The 12,635-nt window shown below is 32.4% G+C and overlaps 1 protein-coding gene across 1 annotated transcript in view; it reads left to right on the top strand.

The window, feature by feature from the left end:
- Positions 1 to 12,635, top strand: part of SMCHD1 (structural maintenance of chromosomes flexible hinge domain containing 1) — a 156,823-nt gene that overhangs the window by 35,509 nt on the left and 108,679 nt on the right. Inside the window, exons 8-12 of the mRNA XM_054583414.1 lie at positions 5,478 to 5,644; positions 7,700 to 7,790; positions 8,470 to 8,677; positions 10,809 to 10,929; positions 11,004 to 11,187. Coding sequence (XP_054439389.1) covers positions 5,478 to 5,644; positions 7,700 to 7,790; positions 8,470 to 8,677; positions 10,809 to 10,929; positions 11,004 to 11,187 — 771 coding nt within the window. The remainder of the gene's footprint in view (positions 1 to 5,477; positions 5,645 to 7,699; positions 7,791 to 8,469; positions 8,678 to 10,808; positions 10,930 to 11,003; positions 11,188 to 12,635) is intronic.

Raw genomic sequence — 12,635 nt, 5'->3', positions numbered from 1 at the left:
GCACTGTTTGAGTTTTCAAATCTTTATGGTATAATAAGCATAGAACTAGAGTAGAAAACAGTGATAAGATAATAGACTTTTAGGAAATCAGAGCTTTAGAGAAAGAAATGAGCTATTTATTTCTCTTATAAATCTGCTTTCATTCTCATTTTAATAAGCAGAATGTTAATAAATTTGAATCTTGGTCATATATTATGATATTTATTGGATTCATTAAATTTTTCTCTATTTGTGACACTTTAGAATTTTTAGTTTAAAATATTTTAAAGTAATTTTGAGATTTTTAAGAATTCTGATTCTAAAACAAACTGTAAACATCTTATAGGAAAATATAAATAAGTACAAATAGTTTCAAATGCCAGAAAAAGGTACTTAATCTTTAGTTGAATTTTCTTCTAGTCTAACTTTTTAATTATATATTTATAGTTTGAGTCCGCATTTTTTTAAAATTAACATTTCAACTATTTCTCCATGTTATAAATTATTTTGGTACACATCACACTTTAAATGGCTTCATAGTATTTCTTGAGCTGAATGTGCTGTGACTTAAATATTCTGTTGAGCATTTATAATTATAAATATATGTTATGTTTAATTTATATAATTATAAAGACACCGCTGTGAATATCTTTGCATACACTTTGCTTGAATTATATATTTTATTTTGGTGTAGATTATCAGAATTTTAATAGCTGTGACATGCTTTGAATTTTATAAATGTTCATACTATATATTACAAAACTACTTTTCTGAGAGGTTGATCCCAGATCAAATAAACTCCCAACAACAGTATATTGAAGTACCTATATGATTGTTTTCTTATTTTGAAAAAGAATTGGGGGGAGGCAGCAAAATGTTCACAATTTAATGGGTAAATTTCTTTCATTGCTAGTGAGCTGAATTTTGTTTCATGTTTATTAACTACTTTTATTTTTTCTATAACTTAACATTCTCCTCCGTTCCAGAGATTTCTTCATTTTGCCTATCTCACTTTTTCCTTTTCAAATTTGTTGCATTTTTAACAATTTTCTTTCTTAAAATATTTACTTAGCAGTATTCCATTTTATCTTTTCCATATTACCTTACCATCACAAAGTGCTTTAAAGTATATTGGTTAGAATATTTGCCATGTTAAAACTGGTGAAAAATTAGGAATTGAGAATGTATATGATTTTTCAAAACTGTATATATATAATGATACTTGGTTTCAACTGAGGTTTCTTGGGTCATCCTTTCGGCCAGCTTTGCCTGTATTTTCTGTTTAGTTCACCCCCGCAAACATTTATTGGTACTTACAGGACCATGGTCCTTTCTTTCTTCCTGACCAGTCCTTTCCAGCCTACTCTTTTTTTGACTCATCCTTTATTCCTGACTTGTTGGCACTTACTACTATGTTTGTGGGGTTGGTAGTTTCTTGATATAACCTGTAGGCTTACTTTTTCTCTGTGTATGTATGCATGTATGTATGTATGTATGCCATGTAATATCAACAATTCTCAAATCTATTGTCAAGTGACTTTTCTCTTGAGATTGAGACACTGGCTTATTTCATTTAGCATAATGCTCTCCAAGTTCATCTGTGCTGTCGCAAAGGGTAAAATTTCCTTCTTTTTTAAGTGAAATAAGCCAGTCAGAGAAAGACAAGTACCAGATGGTTTCACTCATGTGGAATCCAATGAACAAAATGAATTAACAAGCAAAATAGAGGCAGACTCATAAAAAGCAGGCCAAACCTATGGGCGGGGGTTGAGGGGGTGTTGAGCAAAACAGAAAAAAAAGAGAAAGAACTCATGGACATGGACAACAGTATGGTAATTACTGGGAAATGGGAGTAGGGAGTGATGGAAGAGAGTGTAGGGGAAATAAATGGTGATGGACAGAGACTTGACTTGGGATGGTAAACACACAGTTCAATGTACAGGTGATATGTAGTAGAATTGTGCCCCTGAAACCTCTTTAATTTTATTAACCAATGCCACCCCAATAAGTTCAATAAAAAGGAAAAAATAAAAGTACATGAAAAGGAGAGACCGCATTTGAAAGCATTGTCGATAAAATTATGTATTGTCTCAAAAAGACTGAGGCACTAAATAAGGCTGAAGTCTCTCTAAAGGAAACAACCTGTTTTAGGCACTTGAAACTGAAAAGGATTTAATAAAGGGAATTAGATTCTTACATGATTATTGGAAGGGCTGAAGGAATGAATTCTAGGCTGAGCCTTGTAGAATGATGCCAGAACACTCCAAACTGACCTTCACAGGATGCTGCAACATAACGCTATAATCATGTGGCTGGAGGACCACTCCATGATCTGGAATTCAGAAATGCACTGACATAGCTGTGACCCAGGAGTTAGAGAGACCTTATTGTCATAGTTGCTTCAGCACTGGAATACAGAATTTTTGGCCATCATCAGTGCTGTATCAATGTTGACACATAAAGCTGGAACCATGATAACTGTCTTTTAAGTACTTTTCATGATAACAGAAAATCTTTAAGAAACCTCCGGACATGGCCGCTGCTTCATTTATCCCTTGTAAATCTTTGGCTAGTGCTTCTAATTGGTGAAACGTAATTTGCATCTACAGCTCAAAATGCAAGGGAGTCTTAAGAAAATAGGCTTTTTTGGCTTTCTGTGCTCTGGAGCCAGGAGATGACAGTAAAAGGTGGTATAAATGAGTGTCTGAGTATCAGCTGATCATATCTAGCACACTCATTTCCAATTTCAACTATTGCATTGGCCAAAAAGTCTGTTTAGTTTTTCTGTAAAATAAGAGACACACTTTTCATTTTCACCAATAACTTTATTTATTTGGATATTTTGAGTATGTCAGCTCTCACATGGTATTATGTTGATTGTTCTCAATGTCTCAGTTTGATGGCTATCAACTTCAACTGCTCTACCCCAACCATAGAACATCGTCCAGTGAGAAATCTGCAGTACGAAACTTCACAAACTCCTTTTGACACGTTCAATCAGTTACAGCACCTTCTTCATACACTGCATAAATCTTTTCTTGCATTTCAGTTATGTTTTTATCTTTCTTGAAATAATAAAACATAATATGCCAAAAATGTTGCTTCTTTTTTTCCATCTTCAATATTAAGATGGTTGCACAAAAATTCAGTTTCAGTTTTTTAAAAATGTGCATTGATGTGACAGCTGTCATAATAAAACCTAACAAAATAGTTTTGAATGAAGTTAAAGACTACTAAATGCTATTAGAACCATCTTATGGAAAAAAAAACAAAAACAAAAAACAAATGAATGTTTTGACCAACCCAATAGATTTTCTTCTCTTGATGTTCCATAAATAACTCACTTTTGGTAAATCTGAAATCAAACATTATCTATAAACCTTTCTATTCTCTCCTTTTCTTCTCCTTCCCCATAACTACCCTTTTCAATTAACAGCATCCCCTGACCAGTCAGTAAATGTAATCCTTGCTAATCATTTGCCATATTTAATTGTCTTTTAAAATAGTTTTATCTACCATCTCTTCGACCCATCTCTACCGCTTGATTCAGCGTTTCCAAGCTCATCATTCATCACATTCTAAACTACCATATTTCCCTCATCCTCTCCAATCCTTCATGTTCTCATTGGTTTGGAGTGTTCTTATTAAGTCATCTTTTGGGTGACTTGACTGTAACTTTTGGTTCATATCTTTATAATGGCACATTATTTTGTAATTATTTGTTTCCCTTATATTAATTACATGGAATTTGTAAGGAGGAAGGGCACTGTTTTATTTATCTTGAACCTATCATCTCTTGCCTAGGTTAAGTCATAGATAGGATTTAGAAGGTGTTTGATAAATATTTGAATAGTGAACCTGCACTATTAGTAAACTCAAGCTAATCTACTACTCTCATAGTATAAAAAATGTTATTTGTATATTATGTATTGTAACTGTAATACTAGTGATTTAGTGTTAGGGGTTCTTGGAATGGTTTTGCAGGGTTTATTTCTATTCTTTTTTAAGATTTTATTTATTTTTAGAGAGAGGGGAAGGGTGGGAGAAAGGCAGAGAGAAACATCAGTGTGTGGATGCCTCTCATGTGCCCCCAACTGGGGACCTTGCCTGCACCCCAGGCATGTACTCTGACTGGGAATCAAACCAGTGACCCTTTGTTTTCAGGCCAGCACTCAATCCACTGAGCCACACCAACCAGAGCTATTTGTATTTTTTATTAAGAAAGTAATACATGCATATTAAAGAAAGAAAATCAGCCATTTTCCTGGCCGTAATATTGGTTTGGCCAAGAAGTCTGATACATTTTTTTCCATAAAATAAAGGACCCATTTTTCATGTTCACCAATAACTTTATTGATTTGGATATTTTGAATATGTCAGCTATATCCAGTTATTGACTTCTAGTGGATAGAGACCAGGGGTGCTGCTTAATATTTTCCAGTGCATAAGAAGCCCTGCAGCAAAAAATTACTTAGTCAAAATTGTCAGCAGTACCAAGAAACTTCACAAACCACATTCGATCTGTCACAGCACCTTCTCCATACACTACACAAATTTTTTGTGTTTCAGTTGCGTTTTTACCTGTCTTGAAATAAAGCATAGTATGCCAAAAATGTCGCATTTAATTCCATCTCAGTATTAAAATGGCTGCATAAAAATTCACCAATCTTAATTTGTTTTTCTAAATGCACGCTGATATGATAGCTGTCACAATACAATCTAACAAAATTGTTTCACATGAAGTTAAAGACAACTAAACACTACTAGAGCCATCGTATGCAAAAAATCTAATGGACTTTTTGACCAATCCAATAGTTCAGTATGTATCTTTATCCTAAGTTTTTTATGTATATGGCAACATACATTATATATATATATGCATGCATATATAGGCACGAAATTTTTAACACATATAGACTCATAGAAAAAGTTGAGAAGTTTATATATTTATCCTCAAACACTCCCCCTTCTCTCTTTTCCCAACTTCCCTTCTGCAAGCTATAGGTATTTTCTGAGAGTAGACTGGGGTCTAGGATGGTTTTACTCTCTTTTATTAAACACAAATGCCTTTGTGTTAATAAGCCAGCTGAGTTCAGGCTTTATCCTAGTTTTCTTGAACATGGAGGGCTGGGCAATGATCTGGACCAAATTAAGTGGTAGGTATCCCAAGCAAGGACTCTTTCCCCCTAAGGTAAGTGTCCTCAATTTTTTCCAGCATTATAAATTTCATATTTATTTATCTTTTCCTTTTTCTTCATGATTCTGTAATTGGTTTAGCATTATGGTAGTATACTCCTTTATGTTTGCCAGTTTAGCAATCTTTGTAAATTTCTCTGTCCTCATTGTATTCTCACACGCTCAGGTGATTTGTATTGGGCCATTTTTCTCCAGAAGTTTTTGGAAGCCTGTATTTGAAGGTATCCAGGTCAATCACAGGAAATATTATTTCTGTAATTAAAATTAAGGTGTGTAATCTATTTTATTATTCATTTTTGCAGCCATCTGATTCTGTTCATATTACAAATGATGATGAAAGATTTCTACATTGTCTTATATCAGAGGAGAAGGAAAAAGATAGCTTTACTGCTGTGGTTATCACAGGAGTACAATCAGAACACATACAGTACTTGAAAAATTACTTTCATCTTTGGACAAGACAGTTAGCGTGAGTAATTATTTATATTTGATTCACAACATGTTTCTACTTCTTTAAGAACAAAAATATTACAGATACATTGAAACTTTTGGGCTGTCTGCTTTGCTCCTGTCTTATTTTCTTCCCTTCAGTACAGTAATCAGCACTCTGTCAGCATTAAAATGGTTGTCTAGTCTATAAATATTTATTGGTCACCTGTAATGTATCGGTTACTATTTGAGGCACAGGCATTTTGACACTTATGATAAAATTTAAAATAAACCAGAATTTATCAAATTCAGTGCCATCATTTCCATAGCCCCCTTTTGTGCTTCTCTCATCGAACCTTGTTGTAATCTTCTATGCCATATATTTTACTTATTATTTTGTCTGCCTTTCCCCAGTGGAATGTCATTTTTTATGTGTTTTTGTATACCCAGTGTGTCCTGGTACATGGGAGAGGTTCCCTAAGTGTTTAACAAATAAATGCAGCAAGTCTGTTAATAAGAAAAAGTAAAGTCTGTGTGACTATACAACATTAGTAATACTGAAAAGAAATCTTTATGTATCTGTCTATGCCAGGAAACGTTTTAGGTAGTATATATTCCATTAGCACAAATTAGAGAAACATTTATTTAAAGGCTCTCAGCCAGTGATTTTGAACCAGTGTGCTGCAAGAATTCTTAAAACACACAATACCTCACCATTTACTCAGGAGCACTGACTTCTTTTCCCTTAGAATGTAAAATTTAAAAAAATGACTAGCCAACCAACATAGCCGTCTGGTATGAATGAATCAAAATTATACCTATTTTTTTGTCAGCAACAAAAAATACATTTAATTTACTTTTTGGCATGCCACAGAATTTTAATAATTAGTGTATATGTGCGATGAGATGAAAAAGGTTGAAAATGGCTGCTGTAAGCTTCTTTTCTGTAGCTACATAGTATAGCTACAAATAAATATACTATATATAGTATAGTATTTACTGGATTGTTTCCTTAATTTGTATTAGTCTAAATTATTGAGTCTTGCAAAAATGGGTACATCTACAAAAACAAAACTCATGTGTTTGGAAAAAGTACCTTTTCCCATTTATCCAAAAGGCTACAAAGTACATGTTTTATTAGCTGTTTTATAGTTATTTGTCTTAACCAAAGGAAACTTAGAGTACATAATATATAATTAGGACATATTCGTACTCTAACAATGAATAACACAGCTTTTCCATTCTTTGAAAGTCACTAAGCTATTTATAGCACTCAATATATTTGATTATAATGTTAACACTTGAGATATCTGAAGAAAGATCTCAAGATTTTCAGTGCTTTTCCTTTTATCAACAGTAGTCTAAACAGTAACTAGGATAATTATTTTTTTAAATTAAAATTCATAGTGAATTAATATTGCAAATTCCTGTGTGAGGAATAACTACAGATCTGATAGATTTTAGCCCTGAATACAGTTAGTCACCAAAATATAGTCATTTTTAACCTTTATTTAAAAATAAAGTAGTAGTTTAAAAACGAAGTAGTGGTTTTCAGTGGGATGTTGTTACTGAATGCATTAGTTTTGTTTGGGCAATTTTAGGATAAGATTTTTCAGTGTTAGGAGAGGAATGATGAGAGTTACAGAATGATATTCTCAAGTTGTGCAGATAGCTTAAAGATCTAATTCTATATGCTCCCTGATATTTAAGTCCTTAATATTTCTGATAAGTAGAATTATAACCTATTGCCTTCTAGTATTTTTTTGGAATTATACTTCTTGGAATTGTAAAATATGTGAGCTTTGAAGTAGAAAAGGCTTGGATTGAGCCCTCCCTTCTCCCAAACTCTCTAACTTCTATGACCTTAAAGTTATATAAACTCCTTGTTCCCTAATTTCTGTACGTATAAAATGAAGAGTAATAATGCCTGCATCTCAGGATTGTTTTTATCTTTAAGCGAAATACTGTGTTTAAAAATGCTTGATATAATGCTTAATAGGTACTGACAAATAGCAGTTAAAATTTTTTTTCACAGAACATAAGAACTCTAATTTTATGTGAATTAAAAGAATAAAGTTACTCTTCTATATTTTAGGCATATTTATCATTACTATATTCATGGCCCCAAAGGAAATGAAAAACATACATCAAAAGAAGTTGGACCTTTCAACAACATTGATATTGAAGTAAGATAAAATTACTCTTTCAGATTTTATCAATTGTTAGGTGTCTGTTCCAGTTCCAAGTGACTCTAGATAAGAAAATTCAGTTAATAGATAAACAACTACTCTCTCCTTTTTACCAAAGTTCTTTGGTAATTTGCCTAAGGGAAGAGATCCTTCCTAGATGTGTTTTTCTGGAACCTCTGTTTACCATAGTTAGCTTCTTTTTCTCTGTCGTTTGTGGAAATATGAGTTGTTGCTGCATGTTATGTCTTAAAGTGGGTGGAAAAGGGACACCGTATCCCTTTTGTTTTCAGAAGTCTTATGATGGTGAAGTAAGATTGAGAATCACAAAACATTTGAATGTTCGGTTCTCAATATCCTTGCTCATGTGTTAGAAAGAAATTCATGTACATCATTGTCCCTCTTGGTACCTCTAGCAAGAAACCTTGAATTAAATGTACTCATGACTAATGTGTTCCTCAGATCTGCTTTGCTCTTTCTTTACTTACTTTCTATTTTTTTAGTAGAATATACCTTATTGAGATGCTACTTAGAGCTTTTTAACTCATTAAAAAATTTCATTAAGTTAGATGATTACTCGTACAAATAAAATTAGTTTCTGCCTATTCCTTTGTTGGACCATAGCTGAAAACAAAAGTCACCATAGAATTTAATTATTTCTGTTTTATTTTTATTTTAGATTTCTATGTTTGAAAAGGGGAAGGCACCTAAGATTGTCAACTTAAGGGAAATACAAGATGACATGCAGACGTTATATATAAACACAGCAACTGAGAGTTTTGAATTCAAAGCTCACGTTGAAGGAGATGGTGTAGTGGAAGGGATTATCCGATATCACCCTTTCTTATATGATAGAGAAACTTACCCTGATGATCCATGCTTTCCAAGTATGTTAATTTTTTGTTGTAGCTACAAAATGTGAAGCTGTGATTTAAGATAGTGATTTGTTTCTTTCAATTATTATTGTTAATTGGGCTATTAAGGTTAAATAAATATTAATACCTTTTTCCTTATACAGATCTTTTTAAGATGTTAGGTATTTGTAATTTTTATAATTCTTGACTTTTTGTGTCTGTTCACTTTTAGATCAATATAGCACCAGCTTTAAGAAACATTACGTATTCTTTTATCTTAGCTCTCTTATTGAACTGAATTTTTAGTTATGTACTGCATATTAATCCTTTATATATTCCCCATATTATTTTCCAATTATCTTTGTAGGTATTTGTAAATAAGTTTTAAACGTTATATAGTCAGTTTTTTCTGTATGCTTTCTGATTTTGTCTTACTGTGGAAATATAAGAGGACTCTAGTTTTTAAAAATTATTTTAGATCTTTAACGCATCGTAATCTCCCTTTTTGTGTGTAGGATGAGGTGGAGCTTTGATTTAATATTTTCTATATGCATTTATTTCCTTAGCACCAATTATATTGAATGGTTTGATTTTTGAAATAGTTTGAAATACTACTTTTGTAATACTTAGTTTTCACATTTATTAGATCTGCTTTCTTTATTATAGAGCTATGATGTATTTTTATACATGAGTAATAATACTCTCTTTAGCTATATACTCTATATTAATATCTGCAAGGCAAGACATTCAGTATTTTTTTGAGAAGATTCTTATTTCTTAATCTTTTATTCTTTTAGATAAACTTTAGAATCACTTTGTACATTTCACTTAGAAAACTCCTGGTGGGATTATTGAGATTTCATTGAATTCATAGATTAACAGTATTAAATTTTCTTACTCAGAATACTCCTTCAGTATGTCCTTAGTGTTGCAGGTTCTGGAATCAGATTTCCTGATTTGAATCCCATCTATGCCACTTTCTATTGTGTAATCTGTGACAAACTACTGCTTACTTCAGTGTTCCTCATCTGTAAAGTGGGATGGAGGGTACTAGTTCATGCCTCAGAGAGGTATTGTGAAGGTTAAATAAGAAACTGCTCTAAGTCATTATGCACAACATTATTTATTCAATGCTCATACATATTACTATTCAGTGGCTCTGCTTCCATGATGTCCTGGCCCATTTTTAATTTGCTGTTTCTAATATTTGTATGTTTGTTGACAAAAAGATAAAGTTCCTCAAATGATTTCTTAAGATAAGAGCCAATAAATTGAGTGATTATTAGAGGAGTTCTCTAAGAGCAAAACAATTTGGTCTGACTGAAAGGAACTTTTACTTATGACTTCTTGTGAACGTTTTTTGGGGGTAGAGAGCTTTATATGGGGGGAGGGTGACTTAATGCGAGAATAACTGAGGTGTTGCTATATCATGCTTATAATGTTTGATCTTAATTTATCTGGATATATGAAAATGTATTGCTGAAATAGAAAAAGAAACTGTAGACAGTTGTGTTAATTATGTGTTTGATGCTTTGTAACATTTTACAGTTTTAATATGTGTAATTTAAGCTCTGTCACCTAAATCTGATCTTCAAAAATTTAATAGTTTATATAAGATAAATTTAAACTTAGTATTATTGATAATTTGCTCAAACTAGGCAAACTTGCTGCTACTAGATTGCATAGGTTTCCCAGCTAACTTTGAGGTGAACATACACTGGTTCTGACAAAATTGTGAAAGCTGTGTTTTGGGTATAGAGTTTATACTCCTATGTTTGTAGGGAAAGGCGATTCCGCTAGGTCATAATCTCTTTGGATGTATGACTCTGGCTTTATAAACAATTTTAATGATTGCAAGCTAGAAGCTAGTGTATTACAGCTCCTAAAATATGTTGATCAGTATATAAGTAATTATTGACTTGCAAATGAGAAACACCATTGATCATGGATAATAACCACGTTAGAAATCTTCCTTTCTGAGGCAAACTAAGAATAAAGCTGCCTTTAGGTTTTATAGACTACAGTGTTAACAACCACGAATTTTTGTTACTATTTCTCTGAAAGACCCTTAATATTTTGCTTACAGAAATTGATTTCTCAGTGATAAAAATTACATATAATTTATAGTAATAAGCATTTTGTTCCACTTCCTCCTGTACCCTAGAATTAAAAGATGAAGATGATGATGATGATTGTTTTATACTTGAGAAAGCTGCAAGAGGGAAAAGGCCTATTTTTGAATGTTTTTGGAATGGACGGCTAATACCATATACATCTGTTGAAGGGTAAGTTTTGATTTTTGCCTAAATTATATTGTTTTATAACCTAATCTTTTTACTGATATTTTCTTCTCTTCAAGCTTTGACTGGTGTACTCCTCCTAAGAAGAAAGGGCTTGCACCAATTGAGTGCTACAATAGAATATCTGGTGCATTATTCACTAATGACAGATTCCAGGTCAGCACAAATAAACTGACTTTTATGGATCTTGAGCTAAAATTGAAAGATAAGAACACCCTTTTTACAAGGATTTTAAATGGACAGGTATGATTTTAAATACCAAGTTTTGATTATTTGCAAATGTTCTATTTTATGTACAAAAAAAGTCACGATTCATGTCGATTTATGTGACATTTTGCATACTTTTCTTTTTTTAATTGATTGGGAATGGAGAGAAAGTGAGAGAGAGAAAAACATTGCTTTGTTTTTCCACTTATTTACGCATTCATTGGTTTCTTACATGTGCCCTCCAGAGATCAAACTTTCAATCTTGGTATATTGGGACAGTGCTCCAGACAGCTGAGCTACCTGGCAAGGATACTTTTCATTTTATTTAATAAAAAATATGTATAAGTTTTCCCTTATGAGCATTTATATGTTCACACAAAAATTTCAACTGCTTATACCATTTTGGATTAAATTTACAATTTTTTATTAGATTTTAATATTAAGACTGATATACTATATAGAAGCTCTTTAGTGTATATATTTGGTGAGAGCATGTAGCAACAATTTTGTCTAATACAAGGGCTATGTTTGCATATTACGAACAAAACTACGTAATTTAAATCTAATCTTAAGAAATTAAGGGAGAACTGTGAAATGCTTTTGGCTAAAAGGTGATTTGAGGCTGGTTAGTATTAAAATCATGCATTGATTTATAGAACAGTAGTGATAGGGTTTTTTTTTTAAAGTTGAATGGAATGAGTGTACTTTTATTCTATCCAAATACCTCAGAAACTTTTACTTGATATACTCCTCTTTCAGTAGATCAATATTGAGTTTCCAAGAAATAGATACATTTATTGTGAACCTAAAATTGCTGGGCAGTGAATATTCAATACAGTACAATAGCATATGGTATTTATTGTTAGTCGTTGCTGCAAGATGTTCAGATTCATTTTGCTGTTATTAAAAAATTCTGAATCAGCCCTGGCTGGTGTGGCTCAGTGGATTGAGTGTTGGTCTGTGAAACAAAGGGTCACTGATACGATTCCCAGTCGGGGCACTTGCCTGGGTTGCAGGCCAGGCCCCCAGTTGGGGGCATGCAAGAGTCAAGCGCACACTGATATTTCTCTGACTCTTTCTCCCTCTCTTCCCCTCTTTCTAAAAATAAATAAATAAAATCTTTTTAAAAAAATTTGGAATCATAGATAATTAAGATACTTTTAAGGAATTATCCCCTAAGAAAAGTCTTACTTGTACTTAGATTTATTCATCATCCAACATTTATTGAACAGTTTGGTCTTTCCAAAAGTTAGCCACAATAGGTTAATTCTATTTCTTGTTACATTGTATTTTAAGAAATGTATTTTGTAATTTTGGGAAATTTTATTTTATTTTTTTAAAGATTTTATTTATTTTACTTTTTAGAGAGACAGAATAGGAGGGAGAAAGGGAGAGAAAGAAACAATCAGTGTGTGAGAGACACATTGATCAGTTACCTCTTGCACTACAGAGCCACACCAGCCAGGGTGGGAAATTTTAAATAC

The sequence above is a fragment of the Pteronotus mesoamericanus genome, unplaced genomic scaffold, assembly GCF_021234165.1.
Source record: "Pteronotus mesoamericanus isolate MK-2021 breed Mesoamerican mustached bat unplaced genomic scaffold, CSHL_Meso_final contig_74, whole genome shotgun sequence".
In the NCBI taxonomy this organism is placed as follows: domain Eukaryota; kingdom Metazoa; phylum Chordata; class Mammalia; order Chiroptera; family Mormoopidae; genus Pteronotus; species Pteronotus mesoamericanus.
This window is presented reverse-complemented; position numbering and strand designations above follow the sequence as displayed.